Source organism: Eumetopias jubatus, unplaced genomic scaffold (assembly GCF_037043125.1).
Source record: "Eumetopias jubatus isolate StellerSeaLion01/CBP00866 unplaced genomic scaffold, mEumJub1_p1.0 scaffold_12, whole genome shotgun sequence".
In the NCBI taxonomy this organism is placed as follows: domain Eukaryota; kingdom Metazoa; phylum Chordata; class Mammalia; order Carnivora; family Otariidae; genus Eumetopias; species Eumetopias jubatus.
Genome location: NW_028274818.1, coordinates 59,888,678 through 59,904,494, shown reverse-complemented (window position 1 = coordinate 59,904,494; position 15,817 = coordinate 59,888,678). Strand labels below are relative to the sequence as shown.

The 15,817-nt window shown below is 37.5% G+C and overlaps 1 protein-coding gene across 1 annotated transcript in view; it reads right to left on the bottom strand.

Annotated features, from left to right (window-relative positions):
- The window catches only part of FMN2 (formin 2), a 370,643-nt gene that overhangs the window by 21,402 nt on the left and 333,424 nt on the right, over positions 1–15,817 (bottom strand). The window contains exon 13 of the mRNA XM_028111462.2: positions 9,610–9,759. Within this exon, the coding sequence (XP_027967263.1) occupies positions 9,610–9,759 (150 nt within the window). The remainder of the gene's footprint in view (positions 1–9,609; positions 9,760–15,817) is intronic.

The following is a 15,817-nucleotide window of genomic DNA, read 5'->3' as shown; positions in this document are numbered from 1 at the left end:
CCTGCCAGCAGATTTATTTCTCAACTTTTGATCTAGCTAATATTCATGTGAGTACTTAATAGATTTGCCCTTCATGAGTACATACGAAACTCTAAGGGCACAGGGGAAAGCCTGAGAGTGTGCCAAGAAGGAAGACACAAGAACCAATATAGGACTTCAAAACCATCAGCCATCTAAACAGATCATCACAGGCGGTCAGCATGTCCAACTGTGGTCTGCGTTTATGCTTAGAACTCTGATGTGAGAAATCTCCTTACTTAAAAAAAAAAAAAAAGCTTTATTGAGATATCATTAACGTACTATAAAATTTGCCCATTTAAAGTGGACAATTCAATGTTTCTTTTAGTATATTCACAGGGTTGTGTAGAACATTTCATAACCCCCAAAAGAAACTTCACTAGCCATCCTTCCCCATACCTCTCCCCTCAACCCCAGACACAGCTAATCTACTTTCAGATCCTATATATTTGCCAATTCTAGACATTTCCTATAAATCAAATCATACAATATATAGCCTTTTGTGACTGTCTTCTTTCACTTAGCATAATATTTTCAAGGTTCATCCATGGTACAGCATATATCAGCGCTTCATTTCTTTTAACTGTCAAATAATATCCCGTTGTAATATTCACCTTTTACTTATCCACTCAGCTGATGGATATTTGAGTTGTTTCCATCTTTTGGATATTATTAATAGTGCTGCCATGACCACATGTGTACAAGTGTTTGTGTGGGTCCACACTTTTACTTCTCTTCGGTATAAAGCTAGGAAGGAGTTCCTGGGTCCCATGGTAACTCTAGGTTTAACCTTGGGAGGAGATACCTGTTTTCCAAAGTGGTTGCACTATTCCACATTCCCACCAGCAGTGTGACAGTTTCACAAGTTCTCCTCATCTCCTCCAACACTTGTTATATTATCTGGTTTTTCTTCTAAAGCCATCCTAGTGTGCATGTCTCTTTGTGGTTTTGATTTACATTTCCATGATCGTTCATCATGCAGAGCATCTTTTCAGATGTTTATTGGCCATTCTGCTTACTTTCTTAAGACCATTCTCCATTTCCTCCCCACAAAGACACAGCAATATTACCTAATTTCTTCTGTATGTCCTATATTAAAATACATATTTTTAAATTTCTTCAGTACTGATCTCCATTCTTGGTTCCCTCCACACATACCCCGTCCCCCTCCAGTACACATACATACACACTCAGCACATGCTTTCACAAATGATTCCTTTTAAAATTGAGTTTGATGCCTTACCACAATTGCTTCTAAATCTTAACCAGACTTCAGCAGCAAAACCAAGTAAGTTAATTGTTATTTGTCAAATATAATAATTCCCGACATGTCTTGGTCTAAACTTTGCCATCAGCTTCAAATCTGTTGTAGAGACGATCTCTTCCATCTTTACTTCTCATGACTAGGTTCTGATTATCCATTATTTACTTTAGAATTCCAAACTTTTAAGAAGCATTTCTCATTTCTCTAAAGCTTCACTCCCACTAATGGGAATAGGGGTGGTGTCTGAGAGTGGAATCCTGAGGCTGAGCAGGTGGAATTCCTTTGCTCGAAGAGGTCAGAGTTAGCATGGAGACTATCACAGTGGGAATGAACTCTGGGGAGCCTCTGACTTCTTAAATTTTTCACTATCTTAAAAATCCAGGTTCTAGCAGAAGCCTACACAAACCTAAGAATTGGTTAATTTGACATTATTCAAATCTAACAGATCTAGACCTCCTCCTCTAGCAGATTATAATCATCACGTTGTTTGAGAATATCCTAACGAAACTTAAAGTGACCCGTTCAAAATACTATCTTTCTTGTAAAGGAACAGCTTGTATTTCAGCCCATATAAGCTTTGTGATGTTTTTTAATAGGTAATTTAAAATATCTATTCCATGAAGTTTATTTTGATCCAAAATAGTTTTATACAAACTTTGCTAAGACATCAAAAAACATTTTTAGCAAATGCTTAAGAGAACCTAGTAACTGCTCAGATAACTTTACAAGCCTCTACAAATCTACTGGAAGGTACCACAATGTCTAAATCCTTTTCAAAGCAAAAAATATCTTTGGACAAGCTACTTTCTTGGCTCTTGGTCCTGATTCTCTGATGGGGAGTTGGAACCAGAAACCCTGAGGGTGAGTTTCTTCCATTTTTGAACATGAGGCTTTTGAGAAAGGATTTTCCAAGATTTAAAAAACATGTCTTGGAACATGGCAAGATCAAGAAAAATGCAAAGATCTTTTCCATCTAATGTTCACCTTATGATTTTACATCATTCTTGGAGAACTAAGTTCTGGAAAGTGAATTTCCTGATAGCCAAGGATTCACAGCTTTCCCCAACCTTGGCTTTGTACATCATTTTAGGAGAGAAAGGGAAAGTTTGCATTCTTGATCTCTAACATCCTGGCTAACAGGAGCTTGTCAGTATCTGAGGTGACAGGAGCTTGTCAGTATCTGAGGTGAGATGTAGCATTTTCTGATCCTCTACAACTGGTACAGGCTGCAACATGCAAATAGCAAGTTTGTATAGGTATACCTCCAAAGTATATATTCAACACCTCCACTTCCTGTCATCTCTGTTGCCTTCCCCCTGGTCCACAGCATCAAATCTTTCACCTGGGCCACTATGCTAACTTCCTAAATTGTTTCTCAATACCATTTCCAATCTACTACCCATTTGAGTCAACAATCTTTTCATTACATAAATCACATCAAGTTATTCCCTTTTTAAAAATCCCTTTGATGATTTTTCAATTGCATGTGCAAAGAAGTCAATCTCTTACTATGATCTACAAGAGCCTGAATGATCAGGCCCCTGTCTATTTCATCATATTCATCTCAACACCTTCATCTTTCTTGGAGTGCACCCCATCTTTTCTGCCACATTGTCTTGAACTTCCTACATCTCTGCCTGGCAGACTCACATATATGTTGCCCCTTAACATAGCTGCTCCTTCAAATTCTTTAAGTGTCAGCATAAATGTTGCTTCTTCAGAAAGGCCTCCTCTGACCATGCTTTCTAAGTGAAACTCTTCTGTTTTTTGCTTTGCAAAAATCGTTCACTATTTTCCTCACAGTACTAATTTCAACCTATAATTTAAAATTGTGTTTATTTTTTTATTGTCTACTTCTCTCACTAAAGGGTAATAACCGTATGGCCCGAAAATATGGCCAGCACAACAGTAGGACATAAGTAATTTTGAATAAATTAATAAATAAATGAATTATCTATTATGTCTTAATGCATATTAATTACTCCTTTGGTGAATGCAGATCACATTCCCTACACATTCTCAGGTTCCATTCGCCACAGTCATTTGTTGTGCCAAAGCTTCTGCTATAGAAAATCAGAAGTAGGAAGAGAATTTCTTTATGTGTTGTTTCTCTAGACATTGATGCCTCAATTAAAGGGGTAAATGGTTGGCTAAATTCATTTAATGCTGCAATGCAACAATGCAGTCCAAGAGGCAATTTCATCTAGGTATCCAACAAATACATTATTACAGAACAATAAAGCTTCCTTCTTTATCTCCATTTTTTAGATTTATTTTCAATCCCTTTGAAAATGGTCACTTCCTTCTACCCTAATAACATCCTACTTAAATCTGAACATACAGCTCACTCAAATATAAATTATGGAAACAGGAATGTTAACATGGCATGATGTGCTTTCCAATTTAATGCATAATCTTCTAAAGCCAAGCATTCAAATCCTTTTCCCCTAATTGCAGATTTCAGCTGGGCAGAAACTAGACTTGATTGCCACATGCTTGCGCAATTAGAGGAGTAGTTATCCTTTCTCCTGGGTCATCAAAGACTACCTGTCTCAAAATAAAATAAACCAGTAAATTAAGTTAGACAACACTTTAAACATAACTCTTACTAATGTCACAACTGATTTATTAAATTAAAATGTCTTAAGTCAACTAAAAATAAAATTCTGATAGGCCACACTGTGCACTATGAGGTTGCCAGAGCCACATCATCTTGCCTAGAATGCCCTTACCTCCCTGGACCGCCTGCGAAAATCCTACTCCCAACTCCAATCTCCTCGTCAAAGGTCCTCCGGACAGAATTAATCTTTCACTCCTGCCCCAGGGCTCTCCCATTGCATATAACACCATACTTGGGCTAGGCTGTTAGCTCAACGAAGACAGGACCTTCACCAAGTAGGCTTGAATGTCTCCTGTGCATAGTAAAAATTCCATATGGAAGGTGAGAATAGTTACAAATAACCTCACATAATCATACAGCTGAAGACTGCTGAAAAACTGAAGTCTGCTTACAACAGAGCAAAAGTAAGAAGTGGAGTTGTTTTGGGCCCCCCTGTCTTCTCCCAGGACCACAGGCCCACCAGGGTCAAAAAGCACATGCATTCCCAATCAATCCATACTTCTTTCCCCTAATTAATATAGCTCTTATTGTCCAAGCTCCACAGTGTTCATTGGTGGCTAGGTGATACTGATGCTCCTACTGTCTTCCTGAAAATAAAAGAGCTGAGGACTGCCCACTTCCCAACGTATTAACACTGGTGCTCTGCGAGCCCTTTGGGGAGATGTTTGGCAGACTAAATGTTGGTTTATGCCCCCATCTTCTGGATATAGCCAAGCTCATTTTTTTAAACGATTTTTCATATGTTTTGTGTTGCTCAGTGATAACAAGTCTAGATTTCTTTTTTGAGAAAGGTTTCTTATTAACAATTGTGTATGCCTAGTTGCAAGTACATGAAAAAACACTTTTTCTGACTCATGACAAAACCAATGGGTCAGTTGTTTAAAGCATCAAAACGGGAATTCCTTTGTATGTCATTATGTAAATAATAGAGGGATGGACCGTGTGAAACTTCTCAAACAAAAGTTTGCCCTTGGCTTCATAATCAAGACATCTTACCTACCCACAAAGTAATTGAGTCGCAGAAATGCCTTGTATCCACTGAATATGTTAAGATGTTTAACATGCCTTATCGATATGTTACATTTGTAGGTAGCATGAACAGGATATCATTTATATTAAATGAGGGATGAAGAGCCATTGAGCATTTGGCATGTAGACACTGTTATATACTCTAAATATATTATCTCATTTAGTCTACACAGTAACGCTGCAAGAGAGGTATTACTATCTCCATTTTGCAGTTTAGAATGCCTTATCGATATGTTACATTTGTAGGTAACATGATCAGGATATCATTTATATTAAATGAGGGATGAAGAGCCATTGAGCATGTGGCATGTAGACACTGTTATATACTCTAAATATATTATCTCATTTAGTCTACACAATAACGCTGCAAGAGAGGTATTACTATCTCCATTTTGCAGTTTAGAAAACTATGACTTTCTATGACTAGGCTGGTAAATGGAAGAGCTAACTCAAAAATCCTCATGTTTTCCAAACCACATCAATGAGAAAGAGAGCAGACCTTTTTAATTCCTTTCACGGATGTGTAGGAATTCACCAATTCAAGAAATATATGTACTCAATCATAGGAGTCATCAGGACAAAGCCAGAAAACACAAAGTTACCGTGACTTTATAATCAGAACCAAATAGAAATGATGGGATAAGAAATACTTTTACAGGATTTGCAACCTTAAAGATAGTCAATCTGTGAATTCCAAATTAGACCAGGGAACATCATGAAACCATCGTTCAGGTTTTTACTACCATGCTAAGACATTCTGCTAATTACGCAGGTTATTTTTAAAGGCTTAATAAATTTGGGGTAGTAATATTATTATTTACTTTTGTTGGAAATTTTTTCCCTATCTCCAGTGACTGCTACGAAGGGGACTGCCAATTATGGCTGCCCTCCTTTCTGGCTGCACAACTGGGTTTGTGAACTGCTGAACTAACTGTGGTACCCCACACCTCTGGCCCCAGTGCCTGATCCAGAACTGGGCACAACTCATCCAGAGTTCTTCCTCGGAATGTTTCTAGATGGTGGAGAGTGCTCTCTCCTACTGGGTTGTGAGAATGGGAGCCATGGCTGTGACCAATGGCCATGGGTCCACCCTTAAAGGAACAGCCTGACTTGGAAACGAGACAAAACCACAGAGGAGAGTGGTGGTAGGGAGATGAGAGGGGGAGAGAGTGAGAGAATGAGAATAGAGTGAGAGAAAGAGAGAGGGGGAGAAGAAGAGGAAGGAGGAGGAAGTGGAGGAGAAAGGAGGACATTTAGAAAGACAGACAGTGAGAGACAGCATGGAAGCACCTGACTAACCCCCGCAGACTGCAGTTAGAATTTCTGTATTCAGGCAATCCACATGCAAGTTCCATCCCTGCCCTTCTGTGCTTTTACTGTCTAAATAATGCCTTTCTTTTTGCTTAAGGTATTTGTAATTTTTTTATTATTATTATTCCTTACAATGATAAGCTTAAGCTATGTAGGAAAGCATGTTCATTACTTCATAAGCGAAGTTCTTATTCCCATGTCTGTGTCAAATGCAGTGATGTAACAAGTCAAATCAGCAAATATTTATGGAGACCAGAAGGATGAAAAGGCACTGTGGCTTAGTGACAGTGAGAGCTACATCAGAAATGAAGACGCAAAACATCTCACTGGGAAATAAAGACTAAAATGCAAATATCAAAAGAGTTATGGTATAAAATAAAAACAGACACATTATGAGGCATCATCATAGTATAAAACTGACTAAACAAAATATGCAGATAATAAATACAGGGTACAGAGGAAGGAACAATCAGGTTGGGGATGCAGATACCCATTTTAGGTATCTGTGGTGCTATGTGAAGTTCTCCTCAGATCATCACAGATTGTACCAGAAGTTTAACACATTTAACTGACCACATTCCGCTTCCTATCAATGTCTGAGTGTACGAAGCATTCCTAAAATACCCTTCCATTTACCTACAGAAAATATGATACAAAGCTTACACTAGGGCAAGGCTGGCTTGTGGGTGTTGTTTGTGCACTTTTGGAAGGGCTCTGTACTTGCTGCCTTGAAATTGTTTAATAATTTTTTAACAAGGGGCCCCATATTTTCATTTTGCACTGCTTCCTGGAAATGGTGTCACTGGTCCTACACTAAGGAAAGGGACAAAGTTTTTCTACAAATGAGCCAGACCGATGGTCTTGCTTATCAAAGCAGCCTATCTGCCAGGAGGTGTAACAAATTTCAGACGTTAAAGGGCAGAGAAGCACTGGCTCACCTGCCACACAGTCCTCCTTAGCCCTTTGTTAAAAGCAAATGATTCTGAGCGATGAGAAGTCTGCAGTGAAGAGCACTTGTAATCTGCGAATTCACACCACCACCACCAACGGGTGAGCAAAGTCACCAAAGGTTGTGTCAAAAAGCGGAATCACCAAGGGTTGAGTCAAAAAAGCCACAGTATAGTCCTAAAACATGACAAACACAGGATGAAGTATAAAAGAAGCATCTAGTTGATTTTATGAGATACCCAGGGAAGAAAAGCTAGTTTTGGTCATGTTAAATGCATAAAATATCACGGAATAGTGGCTTGGTATCAAAGTGTTATCTAGGGACACAACTCTACTCATGGAGCACAGGCTGGATGAGACTGAGTATCATTGGGGAGCTGTGCAACTGAATTAGTCAGTCTCAACAGCTCCCCTGTGATGACATCTCACCAGCACATGTACAGATGTACAGAGTAAAGGCAAACTACAAGAAAAGTGTCCACCCACCTTCTTGTCCCAGGACCTCCCAAGAAACCGCCACAGGAACATGCCAGCCTTCTGCTGTGATTTACGTACTTCCCTGATGTGCTATCAGAACAGTTACTCCAAAACTACAGCACCAGCAGTTCTGTCTTGTTCACGCCTGTCTCTCCTCACTTCCGCTCTCATTTAGGACTCTAGCCCCTGCAACCAAGCAAATGGCTGTACGTGGTGAAATACTCATCTGTCAGCGGAACCTGGATGGCTCGAGTCGGTTGAGCATCTGACTCTTGATTTCGGCTCAGGTCATGATCTCAGGGTGGTGAGATCGAGCCCCGTGTCAGGCTCTGGGCTCAGGGTGGAGTCTGCTTATCCTTCTCCCTCTGCTCTTCCCCCTGCTCTCTCTCTCAATTAAATGAATGAATGAATGAATGAATGAATGAACGAATATCTTAGAAGAAAAAGAAATACTCATCTGTCAGATTTGTACATTTGTGTGACTGAGTTGTCGGCCCTTTTCAAGGGGAATAAGTTGAGATTAGAGATGAAAAAGGCCTGTGGGGACCAGTGAGGGACATAAAGGGACGTTGTAGGTAATGTGCTGAAGTCGAAAAAAGGTTCCTCTTCACGATTTTCCAAACTGACAGCCCTTGCTCGGTAAAAAAAAATTTTTTTAAAGGGAATATACAGTTAAGTTTGAAGGACATGAATGACAATGTAAGTGTGCTTCTATTTCAGTAATTATCTCTCCTATCTCACCTGCATAGACTTTTGACGAAAATTGCATCTTTTAGGTTAACCCATAATGAGGCACTTTGGAGTAGAATACTCTCATTATCTTTAGAGTGGATATTTAAAGTATTTTCCCTTCTGTTCAGACCACTCTCTTTTTCCATATACTATTCATTGAGGTATACAGAAGAAACTTTGAAAACACCATGGAATCTAACTAATTAATTATATGAGTTAGCACTCATAGCACAGTCTATGTGCTCCAAAAGTGCCAGCAATTAATTTCAACTGAATTAAGGATGTATCCTATCAGAATCTAGTTACAAATGAAAACTAGGTGGATAATCATGGTTTTGTACGTAAGGAAGACAATAAGCAGAAACTGTGGAAATCTGTGGTATGACAAACAAAGTCCCTTTGGAGGCAAGTGTTCTAAAGAGCTAAAGCAAAGTCACTGTTAGTGCAAGGATGTTGGAAAGTAAACTAATTGGTTCAGTTTTAGCATGTGGTTTATAGTGCTGATAGTGTTTCTTTTTCATTCTCCCAGTAGACCCAGCTATTTGGGGCTGCTGTCCTGGGAGGGCTAGCTTTCCTCCTGAATTAATATTTAATACGCCTCTATGGAATTTCATAATCAGTGACAAATTTCATATACTTAAGAGAAAAAATTTCCCTTCATTCCTGAAAAAGATTTACTTTAGGAAATGTGGTGTAATTCTACAAGAGTCCTGAAAGATCTTTTAAAAAATATCGATCATCTGTTTCTTGGTGACATCTGCCAGAAACTTTAATACAAATGGTGAAATTTGGACAATATCTCATGAATTGAGCAAAAACAAGACAAAACACAAGTGATTTATCTTACCTTTATATAGTCTTTGCTATTGGCCTTTGGAGGTGTGTAGGTTTATCATCTCAGCCGGGTTGTTCCACTCGACTTACATACTCTGCTTTTTTGCAGTTTCCTCATCACAGAAGTTGTTTTACCAGACGGTGGTCCTGGCAAACCATTTTCCCAGCTATTCTCTGTGGCATCATAGCCTCTGTGCCAACCCTTCTTATTCAAACTCCAAATTTTGTCAGTTCTCAGCACCCTGTTAGACTTGATATCCCAGGTTGAGGGCCATCTAATTTTTCATTCAGGCTATAAAAGTTGGCAACCCCAGTGGTGTCACACCTAATAAAATACCAGTTTTAAAATGCCATTGTGCAAATGAAAAAAACCTACCTTTCTTGTAGAATGAGTTTGTTCTCTTTCTTCCAAAAGTCTTTAAAGTCAGAGCTGAATTCATGCCAGATACTGAAGAAAACATTTGGGGACACCTCCTTCTCTCCAATTTTTGGTTTCATGAAGAAATAGGCTGTGGTCTCCAAAAAGCTGTCAAAGCACACACACACATGAGCATAAAAGCTATGATGACTTTCCAGTATGGGATATTCTTTCTCCATCCAAACGGTGATTTCATTTATACACAGTTATTATTGCTAAGAAGACTCAAACCTTCAAGCATCAACAGTAGTCGCTTATGGTCTCATGTTAGAGTTTTGGATACAGACAGTAGCAGCTGATAAGAATCCTCCATATACTGATAACTATCCTTGGTCCAATTCCATTTTCAAAGTTAATCCCTAAGTGACTGACATATTTCGGAAATAAACCTGAGTTAAGTTGGAACATATTGTAAGTAGCAGGTCTATAACTTTTTTCTATACTCTAAAGAAATGAAATATTAGCCATTTGTCCCCAAACTTCTACGTATTCTCTATGTATTTCATATTGCTTACATACAGTTTGGTTTCCTACATTGCTGAGGAAAAAAGAAAAAAGCGAGTCCCAGGACATGGTGACAAAGTCGCTCATCAGATCATGGCAACATCACTGAGTAGATACCAATATGGCAGCCAGCCCTGTGACAGTAGACTGATCGTGTCAGTCTTTAGAAGGTGCTGCTTCATACTACAACTACATGAAGCTCAGGAGAGTTTCAGAAGGCCTAGTTGACAAAGAACATACAACTGGTAAATGGTAGCTTTATGACTCAACAAAAGTCTTCCATTCCCATAAAAAATGCCCTGAAAAGGACCTAGGCCAATAAAACTGGTAATGTCATAGTGAGGACACCTGGGCTGCTAGTCAGCGTATGGCCAGAGTTGCTGCAAAAAGGAGTGACATTCCAATAAACTTTGCCCCCCCTTCCCTTTTTTTCCCACCCTGGCAGGGGGCCAGCACTTTTGCTGCTACACAAAGCTCAAGTTTGATTGACTCTGAAGTAAAAATTTCTAAGGCAACTTGATTTTGCCATATTGCATTGTTTGATTAAAAATATGTGTCACACATACGTACATTAACACACATCTGTGTATGTATTCAGTTTGTCATATAGCTGATTTCAAATCCTTATCCTGAAAAATATATGAACAATATCTCATTGAAATGAGCATTAATAAAATGAGATATGTAGGGTGAACATGCTCAGAAGGTAAAGGAGACTGAGCATCACACACAAAATAAAGAATTCACAGCCACCCTGACTATGACCAATGGGCTAGTCTGTTCTGGTTTTTAAACTCGCCTCATGGTAGTCTCTAAGCAGTAAGATTCCCAGGACGACCATCTTTTAGATTCTGGGGAGAGATGACAGCACGTATTTGACCAAATGTGTAGCTCCCGAGAATTATGTATTTCTCCCTAGTTAGCCTAGTAGGAAAAATGACACAGTAAAGTCAGTCAATCCTGAGAGAGAGTCAGGCTGTTAAGTGGATATGGTATGTGAGAATCTGGCTGCCCTGAGCTATCGTAAGGACATCAGAATGCATCCGCAGAAAGTGTTGATGGGGTGAGGACTGCCAGGAGAGTAGATGTCAGGGAGCATGAATTGTCTAAGACATATCTAGGTCATATTTTATTAAAACTGATAAAGCATACACATACTTACCTCCTGAGAAAACCGGTCATTCTCCTTATAAGCCTAAAGACAATTTATGACCTGTATGGCAGAAATCAGGTCTCAAATCCTTGACTACCCATTCATTCTTTTCCATCATTTCCTGGTATTTATGCTTCATAAATGATCATTACAGACCAAGCCAGTTTGTTTGGGCAGACATATCTAAGTTGTAATAATTGGTTCATCTCTTTAGCCACTTACAACATTTTGAAAGTTCTATCATGAGACAGCATGGTTGAAAGGAGAGAATATAGGATTTAAAATCATAAACAATTGAATTCCAAAAAACTAACTTCCAAAGTGTTTGTTAAATGCTTCAACACAAAACAAATTTATTTTGTATTGCATATTATTTTCCATTACATATACTGTGTATTCTATATTATGAAATATGAATATATACTTACTAAAAATTTTCTCTAAACTGTAACTAATTCAATTGAGGCTGATTTATTAAAAATCATTCATGTGACCTTGTTCCCTGCAGATATTTTTGAATTATTGGCATACATAGAGGTTTCTGATACTGGTGGTAATTATTCTAATTATTGAATAATTTCCCCTTGGCTCTGTCATAAATTGCCTACAGAGCTTTAAGAAGGCAGTGACTTTTGAGTTCCAGTTTTGAGCTTTTCAGTTTCTTCATCTATAAAGTGGAGGATATGTCTGCTTTTCAAGGTTATCATAAAGATTCAATGAAAAGTACTTGCATGTGATAAACTAAAACAGCAATATATGTATTAACTTTATAAGAAGCAAGCATTTTTCACTAAAAAATGCTCTCTGTGCAAAACTTAGTGAATTTGTGAGACATACAAGTATTCTACAAGTGAAGTGAAGACAATGTGTGAAACTGCTGAACAGCACAATTTTCAATGATGACGAGCTGTGCATATAGCCATTTCTTTGGAAGTGGCCATGGGGAAAGAATGTGTCTCCTAAGTATGACACAGAGAGTGAAGAATTATCTGAGGATCACAAATGCTGTCCCAACTGTATTCAACCACCCCACTCCCTAGAATAAAGCATAAGCACTTTTCAAAGATAACCAAATAAATGACAGGTAATAATTTCTACAAGTTATCACGGCACCTTGTATGCCAGAGGCATTTTTGGTTATACAATCCCGTCTGGTATTCGGTGGCATTCAGCTAATGAAAGATACCCATTTGCATGGGGGGGTGGAAGGGATAGGTTCCATTCTTTCTGAATTATCCTTTTTTTTTTTTTCCCCTAAGTCGGAATCCAGGAGGGCCCCATCCACCAAACAGCAACACAGGAACACAAAAGAGGGCAGGCATTTTATCGGGGACCTTCCTCACTGTTGGCTGTTCTGTGAGACTCTTGAAATGACCTTGACACACTAGGAGCCAGTAGTGAAAAGAACTGCAGTTCTAACACAAAGAAAATGCAGCCATCATAGTAAGAGGCAAATCCAGAGGTCACCAAATAATCAAGACCCTGTAATCAGGATTCCTAAGTAGACCTCTCTGGAAAAGATCAGCCGTACACTTCTTTTACTACAAACATGAAATAGTACACATATACTGCTCGGCAACACAATCAAGGTGGCCCCAGAGTTCTGAAAAGGTAGCTCCAGCAGAATTGTTTTGAAATCTCTCTGAATCCCCACATAAAAACAGAGAGAACAACTGAGATATTAAAAATCAAAGCTAATAGAAAAATAGCTGCAGAAACACCATGTCCAGTATCACCACACACCTCAAAACGCAAACAGGGGAGACAAATCAATGACAACACAAAACCCAAGTAGTAATATTGTATGCACAGGAGGAGGCAGAGGAAAGCAACAGGGGGGGCTTCCCTAAAAACAGAGAGCCCCTGAATCACAAAAGGCACTCCTGAAAATTGTGTAAGGGATATCTGAGAAGCGCAGCTGAAACTGGACGGGGTTTTATACACTCTAACGCATGGAAGAGGAGAAAAGATCTGCGGTAAGTTCTGAAAAGGCTGGGAGCAGTCTAAATATATGAAGTGTTAGTAGTAACCAAATGTGCAGGCGGTATGAGGTCATTTTTGTTTTTTTCTTTTTTATCATTGTGCACAAGCAACAAAAGAGAAAGCTCTAGAGCAGTAAAGCTTCAAACAGACTAAAAGCGAAAACATAAGATATCAATGTATGTGGGAGGAGATAAAGCAGTGCTTAGACATTTAGAACTTTAAAATACCTATAATTAAAAAAATAAAGGTGTAAAATGAATAATGTAGGCATCTAACTCAAGAAACTAAAGAGGAGCAAACTGAACTTGACTAAACAGAAGAATGGAAATAATACAAAGAACACAAAACAAAGAAATGGAAAACAAACCTTACAGAAAATTAGCAAGATCATAAACTGGCTTACTGAAAAGTTTAAAAAAGTTGATAACCACCTACCATAGCTGATAAAGAAAAAAAGAGAAAATACAAATTACCCAATACCGTAGATGAAAGTAGGGTTATCATGATAGATCATACAGGCCTTAAAAGTATAATATGAGACATTATCAATGTTTTTTACTCCAAGATATATTAAAAAAATTGAAAGTACTTTCTTTCAGTTATTTCAATAACTGAAACTAATTTCAATAAATAAGAAATTAATTTTTTATAAACTTGTAATCAAAAATACCCCTTTGCAAATACTTGTAGTCCAAATTGTTTCCCAGGTGCATTTACAAACATTTAATGGAGACATAATGCCAATTTAACACTAACTCTTTCAGAAAACACAGAGTGAGAGCACATTCTCAACTCATTTTATGAGGCCGGCATTACTCTAATGTTGATACCAAAAAATAAAAACATATGAAAGAAAAATAGAAAGGTTTATAGACCAATATCCCTTGTGAACATAAGTAGAAAAACCTTCATAAAATATTAACAAATTGAATGCAGCAATTTCAAAAATGGATATTACATCATATACACCTGGAGTTTATGCCAATACAAAGTTGTTTTATCATCTGAAAAGCAATCAGTGTAACCTGTCACATGACTGGAGTAAAGAAGAAAAGCCATATTATTATTTCAATAAATGAAGAAAAAAATTTGAAAAAATTCAACACGAATTCATTATTATAAAAAAAGGAAAAATTCTTTGTAAGATAGGAACAGAAGTAAACTTACACAATTAGATAAATGACATCTGTGAAAAGCCTATAGCTAACATCATACTCAAAATTATGCATGCCATACAATTCCATTTACATGAACTCCAAGTATATACAAAATTAATCTATGTTGATAGAAATCAAAATAATGATCGTCTCTTCAGAGAGGTGTGGGGTAAACAGATTGAGACAACAGAGCTGTTTTGAATCATGTTTGAGTGGTAGTTACTCATTAAACTTGTTTTATTGTATAAATTATGCCTCGATTAACAAAGAAAGAATGATAGTAAGAAAAACAAACAAAAAAGAGATGGAAGGAGAGTGAGAAAGAAGGAACTGAAAGGAGATTGTGATTAAGTCCTATGTTTAGTAGTTATTAAAAGAAAAAAGAAAGCAGGGATAAAATAATGGCTCTACAGACCAATGAGAACATGCCAGAAACAGGCCTATAAACAGAAGAAAACTGTTGGCTAATATTTTAAGACAAGCTAGAAGAAATTAATAAAATGACAGAGGCTATAATAAACACAATTCAGAGTAGAAAAACTCAGAAATGAGGTGGTAGAATTTAGTAAAGAACCATGAAATTTAAAATATTTCACACATGAAGTCTGAACTGGAAACTCACAAGAGTTACCAAGAACAATGTATCATTTATTAATAGAAATAGAAGATAAAATGAAAGAAAAAACTTAAAGAGAAGTGAAGAAAGTAAAGTTACAAATATAGAAGATAAGACATTACCCCAGGTGTGTTATAAAAGCCCCAAAAGATAACCAAAGCAATGGAAGAGAACACATATTTTTAAAAATGTGATTCAGGAACATTTTTTTGAAATAAATAAAAATATTTGAAGCTGCATGTTAAAATGGCATGCCAATAATCAACCCTGAGACATATTCTAGTAAAACTACTATAGTTAAAAGATAAGGAAAAAAGATCCTTTGGTCATCATGCAAAAAAACCCATTCCTTACAAAGGAAAAAAACCCTTACTATCATCATATATTTAGATAATATGCTATGTCAGAAGACAGTGGAATAACATATTTAAGATACTAAAGACAGAAAGAGTGAACCAAATATTTTATATCTAAGCAAACTGACTTTCGAATATAAAAGGCACAGGAGAACTGCTTTCATTATGAACAAATTGAAGAAATATTGTCCTAATGTCCAATTATTGAAGAATCTACTAGAAAATGAGATTCAGAAAGTCAAGATGACAGAAGAGACTCTGATGTAAGGATTGGCAGCTCAGGTTTCTCAACATGGGAAAGGATACAGGATGGTGGGCCCTACAGTTAAGAATTCTGCCTTGAATTTGAACTCGAAGTATGAACTAACAATGTGCTTTAATTCTAGCTCTGTCTACT